The sequence below is a fragment of the Pelophylax lessonae genome (genome assembly GCF_965119305.1).
Source record: "Pelophylax lessonae genome assembly, chromosome: 1".
NCBI lineage: Eukaryota > Metazoa > Chordata > Amphibia > Anura > Ranidae > Pelophylax > Pelophylax lessonae.
This window is the reverse complement of record NC_138768.1, coordinates 748,172,833-748,183,619: the sequence shown is the minus strand read 5'-3', so window position 1 is coordinate 748,183,619 and position 10,787 is coordinate 748,172,833. Positions and strand designations below refer to the sequence as shown.

General features: G+C 35.1%; 1 protein-coding gene across 1 annotated transcript in view; it reads right to left on the bottom strand.

Annotated features, from left to right (window-relative positions):
• Positions 1-9,504: 9,504 nt before the first annotated feature.
• GABRA2 (gamma-aminobutyric acid type A receptor subunit alpha2) overlaps positions 9,505-10,787 on the bottom strand; it is a 275,998-nt gene continuing 274,715 nt past the window's right edge. The window contains exon 10 of the mRNA XM_082243452.1: positions 9,505-10,325. Within this exon, the coding sequence (XP_082099578.1) occupies positions 10,032-10,325 (294 nt within the window). The 3' untranslated portion in view covers positions 9,505-10,031. The remainder of the gene's footprint in view (positions 10,326-10,787) is intronic.

Here is a 10,787-nt window from a genome sequence, read left to right as displayed (position 1 = left end):
TGGAATATTTTCAGTGTCTCCTCTTATTCTCTTCTTTCAAATCACAGGTAAGCAAATTATGCCAATTATGCTTTTTTAGAGCCCATTTGGCATGCACCTTCCAGTGGCAATGAATGTTGGGTAAACCTGGATTCCTCTGAGGTTTGACATTTTATATTTTAATGAAACACTGTAAACCCTCATATATGGATTCCTTAATATGTAGAAGTAAATATGTGTCACATACTGTTTTAGTTTTAGCAATGTTGTAAAAAATGAAAGCAAAGTTAGATTATCCTCTGTCTGCACCTGCATATGAATCTATTTTTGCAGATGCAAGTGCCTAAACAGCAAATATACTGTTATAAGTTCCAAACTGCTATAACACTACAGTCATATTTTTAATACCATAAGTGTTTCTGACATTTCTCTAAACATACTGCTTCCAAGTTAAATTGAAATTCCTGGTTACACCTGACTAGCCTTAAAACATTCTCTTCCCTCCTCTTAACACCTATGCTAACTCCCCTGCAGCAGCTGCTGCAGTGGAGAGGAGAGGGCACTCTGACAATGGATAATAACGCCTGGAGCAGTGACGTACGGTTGGGCCACCGATTGTCTGAGAGGCCAAAGAAAAGATAAGTATATACATCTTTCTTACATTGTACACGGGTTAGTTAGCAAAGGTGTTAGGAGGTTTGAGAGGACAGTTTTAAGGCTAGTTGGGTGAAAGCAGAAACTGTACTTTTAACTTTAGTTAATTTTTAAATTTTTAAACACATACATAAATGGTATCTGCCAAAGGATTTGTAATTCTGTCATCCAGTCTGATGATTAACACAGATGATTGACACAGATGTCCCTCAAAGCAGTTGGTGATCACCTCTTCAATCCTAGCCTGTGATTCAACAGGGAGGGGAAAGGGGCATACTGATAAGTTTATCCCTCTTCTTTCTCCTCATGCCACCATGTTCTTGCCAGCACACATGCATTTGCTATTTGACACCTGTTTGTGTCATAATGCTGCCTCTCCTTCTCTGACTCAAAGCACTACTTTATAGGAAGCCAATACTGAGTCAAACGTAGTTATTTGCACTAGCTGCATTTAATATATATATGTATTGTTAATTTTGATAAATACATAAATGCAATTTACAGTTTTTTATATCTGCCTGGAGTTAACTTTATAAAAACATATCAGCATTGACTCACTAACCTACTGCACCCTATAGGTATCTAACACAAGATAAGACTGTTGGACCATAAACACATTCAGGTTTAAAATATTTTCCTAAAATCTCATAGTCTATGTGAGTACTTCAAAAGCTGCTACATGCTTTGTTTAGAAAGTATGTTAGAAGCACATAGTGAAAATTATACTGTGTATCAGCAACCTATAGAGGTAAGCTCACAAAAAATCCATCTAACTGGAAAGCTCATTTCAATTGTTATGCCTCTTTGCTGATAAAACAGAAATCAAAAGAAATAACCCCTTTTCATGCTTACACTTAAAATTAGATTTCTCTGTTACCCCCAAAACACACCATTTTAACCAATACCATACACCCTAATGCCAGCATTGGACTATTTATTGCAAAATAAATTGTCCTGGATGGAAGTCCTATATTCATTTTTGAGATAACAATAGCTATTAAACACATTTAATTGTGTTTAAAAAGTATGTTAGAAGGGGTATTAACTTTCTTCAAAATAACCTGGGAATATAGAGCTCTACCTACAGTTTCAGTTCTGTAAAATGCACAAAAACCTATTTTACAGTGTAGACCAATCTTGTTTAGAGTTTTACTCCAGGTCTATTTTCTTGAATGTGGCTTCATAAATGAGATTACATGAATATTATATAACTAAGATACACAATACATGTAGAGAAACAGAAATCATAATTTATAATCTCTACCTGCTGTTTCATATTATTCATTTATGTGGCCAGTATTTAATGTACACTGTTGCAGGGCCTGATTATATGAGAGTTTGACTAGATTTTGTATAAATCTGCAAGCTGCAGATTAATAATAAGGTTGCCTCAATGACTACAGCCCCACAATCAATATCCTGGGTTTATTCTCAAGCTTTTATGCATGAAACTGAGACTGTTTATCTCCACCGGGACTGTGTCATGTACAATATACAAAGGAAAGATCTATATAACAAGGGCAAACAACTCATAAATGCATAGTTATTAATCATGCCTATACTATCAATCATGAACTGCCATGCCTAGCATGTTTGACCTGTTTCTATTAGAAATCTTAGTTTATATTACCCATCTTTTTATGTACACATGTATATATCAGATAGCGGCTGGTATTCCACTACATTTGCTTGTACCAAATACTCTGCTGTAAAGAAAATGATTAGGTGCATTAATGTTTAGAATGATCATGAGATCCCTTAAAAAACAGAATGTAAAGAAACTGAGGACACATACTACCAGGGCGGTATATATATATAAAATATACTGCCCTGGTAGTATGTGTCCTCCGTTTCTGGAATGAAACTGTAGGCAGAGCTCTATATTCATAAAATATTCCCAGGTTATGTAGAAGAAAGATAATACCCCTTCTAACATACTTTTTAAAAACAATTAAATGTGTTTAATAGCTATTGTTATCTCAAACATGAATATAGGACTTCCATCCAGGACATTTCATTTGCAATAAATAGTCCAATGCTTGCATGCTGGTATTGGTTAAAACGGTGTGTTTTGGGGGTAACAGAGAAATCTAATTTTAAGTGTAAGCATGAAAAGGGGTTATTTCTTTTGATTTCTGCTTTATCAGCAAAGAGGCATAACAACTAAAATTAGCTTTCCAGTTAGCTGGATTTTTTGTGAGCTTACCTCTGAAGGTTGCTGATACACAGTATGATTTTCACTATGTGCTTCTAACATACTTTCTAAACAATGCATGTAACAGCTTTTAAAGTGCATTTGTCGAATGCTATTTCTACCCACAATTTATTGTATGGCCTGTTAGTCCTTTGGTTATGCCCTTGCACTGCACATCAGATAAAAATGTTTAGCTTTTTGAAAGAATCAAGCGTTACTGGGCTTGGGTAAATATATTTTTATTAAAACTGTGCTGGCCTTACTTACGAAAGACTTGAATGTGTTTTTACTTCTTACAAAGGATCAGATGTCACCTGAAGCCTGACAGTTGATGTCTCTGTCAAATGTTCTAGCTTTTACACTGCACACTTAGAGGCTAGGAAACTGTGTGTAAGTCCAGCCATTCGACAAGCAGTGACTTTACAAGGTCAGGTAACCTCTAACTCTTGATTTAAGCTGAAGTGTCAAACTTGTATTTAAAAAAAGTTAAAAAGGGAGGGCAAGCAAATATTTCATAATTAAGCCTTCACAATTATGATAATTCAAAGGACCTTTTCATTTAAATATCCTCCCACATCCTTCAGTGGTAGCTACATACCTAAATACTTACATACCCATTCCAGAGGTTTTCACTGGCCACATCTGGTCCTGACCACATCTATCTCATGCTGTGATTCCTTATGACTCAACCCATTCATTTCTGTGACTGGGTGACTCAAGCTTCCATGAGTACAGCTAGCATATATATGAGTTGTGTAAGGACAGCATGAGCTAATAGTGGCCAGGACTTTTTTTGTGCACAGTGAAAATTTCAGGATCTGGCTGAAGGTATGTATTTGGGCACATAGCAGGATAGAAAATTTAAAGGACAATTTACTATAAGTGAATTTTTCCTTTAAAAATGGATATTCATTTTCTTGTACAAGCCCAATCGCGACTGATTCTCTTTTACAAACACAAGAACAATGGATTCAAATTTTCCAAGGTTTACTGAAATTGTTACTGGGCACACTGGCTCAGGTTTGGCAGCGCTGCACAAGACTAGGACCACCCTCAGGAAAAAAGCAAAGTACCCACAGTTGAGAATTTACACACAAGTATCTAATGAGAGTGCAAGGCAAACATCCAAGAGTCCAGCAAAGCCTTTGTTGCATTTACTAACACTGGCGTGACCTGCTTTCCTTAAAATTTCCAAGCAGTAAATCATAGTTTATTTGGCATCTGAAGCACAGTCAACATTCTTAAGCCCTGTTAAAGAGGAATACGTTTGGCCCCCAAAATGTGTTGGCTCTATTCTGCTATGAATCAGTTTTTTTATTTAACTACTTTGGACTGTTAGATGCTTATTTGAGTAACTTTTATGACCAATTCCATTCAATACCAATATTTTAGTTTTGGGTGAATACTAGTTAATCCAGTCACCAGCTAGCATCTTATTATTATTCTACAGACTACAATACTGAGCGTTCCCAATTCCTTCTGGATTTCTGCTCCCCTTCTAGATCCTCCTAATAGACTCTTTTATTATTTCTTAATACTGCATTATGGTGAAACATAATTTCACCATCTGATTCATTATTTCTTAATACTACATTATGGTAAAACATAATCTCACCATGTGGTTCACAGAAAATCATAGTTTATTTGGCATCTGCTCACCTGATTCCTTTTAAGCACAGTCAACATTCTTAAGCCATGTTAAAGAGGAATATGTTTGGCCCCCAAAATGTGTTGGCTCTTTCCTGCTATGAATCCATTTTATCATGTAACTACCATGGACTGTTGGATGCTTATTTGATTACCTTTTATGTCCATCTCTATTCAACATCAATATTTTAGTCCTGGGTGATTACTAATTAATCCAGTCACCAGCTGGCATCTTATTATTATTCTACAGGCTACAATACTGAGAGTTCCCAATTCATTCTGGATTTCTGCTCCCCTTCTAGACCCTCCTAATAGACTATTTTTTATTATATATTATATTTATTAATTTATATTTATTAATACTGCATTACGGTGAATTCATGGGAGGAGTGTAATGTCACAAGTTGCCTTTGAAATCGCCATGACAATTGTATAGAAATGGGAATCCTGGTAGGAATGTCCAAAACTGCAGTCCCTAAAATTTCTAAAAACTCAGTGCATGATTTAGTTTGCCAGCAACCACACAAAATGGAAAAATCAGTTTTGAACAGAGATAGCCTTAAATGTCCCAATGTTGTTACCTAAATTATGTTTCCTAGCATTCAAACACAACCCAATATTTCTATAAATCTGACTGAATTACCAATCTCTTGCTCACTCGATCCATAAAAGTAGTGATGATCTCTGCACCATGCATGTGTAGCATGTGTGTAGTGGGAGAGTCTGCAGAAAGATTATGGAGGGAGGGTCATAGCAATGTGTGTCACCAGCAAAGACATGCAAATCTCTTATTTCTTAGTGAGAGATCTTCCCAGTACAGCTAGCCTTAGCTTCTTAATGGGGGGAGGGTGTGCGCATATTGATTCTGATGGAGGAGAGCTGTCATATATTGATTCTGAGTTAGGAGAGAAGTTTTGGTCCTTTCACTTTACCTGACAGACATTTGTTATAGTAGTTACAAAGGCAGGACTTCTCTGCCTGTAAAAACATTTACCTATAAGTTTCTTCATAAAATCAATAGCAGAGAATGCATTAACTGGCAATTACTCCACCCAAAAAAACTGCAGGTAAAGTTTTATTTGTCCGGGAACATCTGTAAAAGAGAGTCAGAACAAGGAATGCAGCTTACCCATGGAAAAATACAAATCAAGACCACTTGAACAGACATATATGTATAATTGAAGAAATTGTAAGACACTTGTCTTTTGTTAAGAAAAAGAAAATTTGCTTTTTGGCTCAGCATTTTCTTTCTGTAAACTCAACTAACAAGTTATTATCCCTTCCCCTTCCACAAAATGGGGGCAGAAAAACATTAATACAGCACATATATATGCTCTATTTTCATAGATAATCATAAACTGCACACCTATACTAGAAACAGGATGCACGCAAACATTTAAGTTACTTTATGCTTTGATTTATGAGGTCAAATTGGGAAAAACTAATACTGTACCTTAGAACCCTGTACTGACTCTCATGGAACTGTCAGCAGTTTACTTCACAAGAGAATTACTGACTCTCATGCAAGCTAGCGAACCTTTGTGACATAGGCAGCCATCCTAATGTTCAGAATTTTTTCCCCCAAGATATGTAAACTATAGCTGCATTTTTTATAAAAATTTATAAAAGTAAAGTTTTTACTGACCTGTTGTAATGTCTTAATTTTAAGGATTGATGATAAATTAGATTTTTTTAGAAAACACTTTACTGTAACATAATAAATACCCATTGTATCCAGAAACACAGGGGGAACTAATTTGAGTAACTGTACTGATTAGAAAATGTAATTTAAGGTCTCTGATTTACATTAAAAAAATGTTGGGCAACTAACACTGGTATTGCAAACAGCCCTTTACTGATACCAGGTTCAAATCAGGTAGACATTTGATTTCATATGTACAGACATCTTTATATACAGGTATATTTTTACATATATTTATATTACTATTTAGGATGCTACAGTATAGGTTATATGTTTTAAATGTCGAGTTTAGATTCTACAAACACCATTATTTTAATCATAAGTGTGAGAGAGACTAGTACTAAACATTAACAATCATTTAGTAAACCCACACTTGTACAACCATTTAAAATAACCAACCAAAAATGTAATATAGTTTTCTCCCTTATACAGTAGTTAGCTAATGCAATGTGATGTATATGACTTCATCTTTATTATTGCTTGCCAGTAAAGGCAATGTCAGACAGGCACTTTCTGCACAGCACTTGACAATTACAGCACAGCACTGATGAACATTTAAAGTAAGCTCCATGGTTATGAAGGATCAAACGAATGTATGCTTTTACATTCCTTATGAAAGGGCTACAAAATTTATTGTAAAAATGTGTACTATAGCATCTGTCAGAGTTAGGAAAGCCCTGATAAATGCTGCATGTAGTTTTTTTTAGCTGATATCTGCCAATATATTTTTTCACAGTGAAGAGGAGGATTACAAGATATCAAATGCAATTACCCTTGTTACAATGTAACCGCTGTGTTATAAATTAGGTCACAGGCCACGCTGAAAGTGCTCATCTAATATTGCCCAGTATGTGTATATTATATTGCACACACCTCAATGGAAGATCCAGATTCAACATAGGTGTTCTTTTTTCATTTAAGCATATGAAAATATATATTTATTTCTTTAATATGGATAAAGTGCTAAACTTCACCACATTTCCCTTTTTTGCCTAAAAGCATGATTAATAATATTAATAATAATAATATAAATAATAATAATTATTATAACATAAATTAAACATGTGATGAAATATGGGTTTTCTATGGTATGCAGCATTGTTAAGGGGTGGGTTTGCGGAAACAATACATAGCCTGAAACATACAGTAACAGGAAAAACCTGGGTGCAAGGTAGGCCATAATTTCTAGTAACAGGCTGCAGTACAGCTAAGTCATACACCATATGTCAATTCCATATGCAAAAAAAAAAATGTCTTTTTCACATGCAGCAACCAATCTTTCAGATCCCAACTGTGAAAATGTATGAAAACCTATTGGCAGCACATAATGATGTCAACCATGGTAACAACTGAAATTGGACAGCTGATATTGTATGATGAGTACAATATGCCACAACCTAACAATTTTAGGATGTGACATGTTCCTCTCTGTCTGCTGTGGACATGTACAAAAAGTACTAAGAGGGAAGACCAGTTCCAAACTTCCAAAATATGGATGCTGGTTGTAGCAATGGCTCTTGGGATACGTCCATTCTTGGTAAACCGTTATATGTTGGTATTCAAGGCCAGTAAATTGCATTAGTCAAATTTTCCAGCCACAGACTGCACAGAGTATGTGAACTGCCTAATGAACATTTAGTTCAGCATAGGTGATAATATGAAGAGTGATGAACTCATAAATAAAAGCTTTTGAAATGGCTTGAGAGAAAAAGACTGCAGGTTTCTGTAATGCACAATACAAACATATTACCAATAGGAAGTACCTATTTTAAAACACTGATTTGTACACTTATATTACATGGATATGTCTTCTGTAATATGAGCTGTGCTTATGTTCATCCACTTTAACACCCATCCAGTGGTCCTTCAGTGATGTATTCCTTTCTTTCTGCCAGTACTAACACTTCAGCAATAAAATGAATTTGTGACCTTGGCAATTATGTTGTCATGCAATAAGCACTTTGAAGAAGATTAAAGCAAGGAAAATCAACAGCAACGAATAGCATATGAACAATAGCATATGTTTACATTTTAAAATCTTATTTCTTCTTTACAATTGTATACAACCTTCCCTGTCTCAAATACTAAATCTGCTAACTAAAATACAGTAAAAAATGATGTAAAGTACACTGGACACTCACAATGATTTTACTTAAAACTAAAAAGTAATAAAAAATCAAGTGCAATAATATGCTACCCAATGTGGCATTTTTATAATTATATTTGTAGGATGGATATTCCCTGTAAACTCTGTCATAACAGTAAACAGTAGTAACTATACAATGATAATAAAAATCAGCGTTGAAGATGATAACAGGAGTTGGAAGCTACAGAAGCAGTACTGTGACTTTGAGGAACATGCTGTTTAACTACTGGACATCCTTCTGTACTAATACTATACACATTTATAAATGAAATTCCAAATAATGACAACATAATACATTAAATAAAATAAAATCTCTCAGTTCACTACAGGCATCATCAACTTAAAGGTAAAAAAAAAAAAAAAAAATGAAGTGCAGACTCGAAGAAAGCTTGGGAAATTTTTGTTAGTCTCAACATGCACCTGGGCTGCATGAGTTAGGGCCGGTGTCAAGGGGCTACTGTTCATGTCAAAACTGCTCCTCTCCCCATACAAGTCAATGTGAAAGAAAATTAAACTTTAAGAAAATTGATGCAGCTTAGGAGATCCAATGCAGGTCAGAAGGAGGCTAACTGCAATTTAAATGCATCTGTCAATGAACTCTGAATGATCTCAGAAGTGACTCATATTGATTTCAAAGGCAAACAGAATGCACCTGAATGAAAGGTGTATTTGCCCATCGACACAAGCCCTTACAAGTGCGACAAGCATAAGGAATATTCAGCCCTAAGATAATAAGAACGACCCCACATTCTGATATTTCCAGTAGGGTACCTACCCCATCAGTTATCACTATGAATGTGGAACTGTGAGCTATCCACTCACAAAGACAACATGCTTGTTCAGGGCAAGCCCACAAATGGTTTAACTCTGGGCAACTCTTTCAGCTCACCTTTGTATAAAAAAAATATTAAAACAAATGTAAAAGCATTATACACTTTGCACTGTTATGTGATATCGTGGCCACATACATTAACACTGCTGCAAAATACTGGCTATTAATATTTGTTTAAAATATCTGAAAAAAAAAAAATTGGGCTACAAAAGGTCCAGAGAATGAGTTCAAGTTATATATACTGATACTGACAGGAACTTTAGTGCAGTTCTGCACAAAAAAAAAAAGAATGTTTAAATGTAAATATATTCAACATATAAATTTCCCTGATCATTTTCCTATACTTTCACCTTTCAGTGTTTGAAAAATGAAGTTGCTTTTATTAGAATCACTGAACAAAACAAAGATCAAACTTCTGTAGTTTTGTAACTGAAACAGAGTCCACTGAATTTATTTTAGGGTCTGCATGATGTTAATGGTATACGTACGAAATTAGAAAGAATTTGTAGTACACAAGCATGTTGCAATATCATATAAAAGAGTAACTAATTAACAAAATAGGGTCCCCCTCCCCCCAAAAAGAAAAAAAAAAAAAAGAAAAATAGGAAATGTGTTCTCTGTTAACAGGTAGCCATTTTTCATCAGCTGCTATCATACCTTAATACAAAGTGTAAATACTTTGCGGTCAAGAGGAAACTTGTAAAAGCCATGACTGCTACAGTGTCTATTCAAAAGATCATTCTATTTAACAGAGTCCCCTCTCCTTAGACAAGAGGTGATTACTGTACATGTCAATTCACAAGTTATTAGCCATACATACTAGAACAATCTGAGTCTGAAAATGCCAGAACATCATTTGGAATATAAAGCGTCTAGTCTATTTCGATAGGACAAGCCCTTCAATAGCAAGTTCCCTATTTAGATAGGTAGCCCAGTATACCAAGTTAAATGTACCAAATAAAAGCGGAAAGACTATTCTAGACATTCTGTCGATTTTACTAACACTGTTGAATGTTTTCTTTGCCTCCTGAGGTTTTGCCTTGTTGGGATCTGCTGTAGCACTTTTTGATATTGTTGGTAGAGCGGAATCCTTAGTGATGTTTGGAGCGTAGTTTGCTACAGCAACTGCATATGCATTGTTTTTCTTAATGACAGAAGCTTTCTCTTTTTTCTGAAAAAAAAAATTACATTTTATTTAAAAAGCAGTGTTTTGCGTCAATATTCAAAATAGGAATATGTTTTGCTACTATGCAAAACAGCATCTTATATTTCTATAGTGTTGACTGAATGTTAAGCACATACTTACTGTAATACAGTCATTGACCACTGCAACATGCAAATATGACAGGGCAGGCAAAAAAATTATATAAGGTGTTCACAATTAACCTAAAATTTTTACAACTCTGTCACTAACCTGAAATGTAAAATAATGTTCCCTGTAAAAATTAATGTAATTGCTTACCTCTCCTGCTGCCTGCATTGCAGCACTCATTGGTTTCTCCTGCAGACCTTCATGTCACTACAGGACCTAGAAAGTGATGTGGTAGCCTGAAGAAGAAGCCAATGAGTGCTGTGGGGAACATTCTTGGAAGTGCTAGACAAATTTTAGGAGAGAATTCTTCTTCAGCAGAGC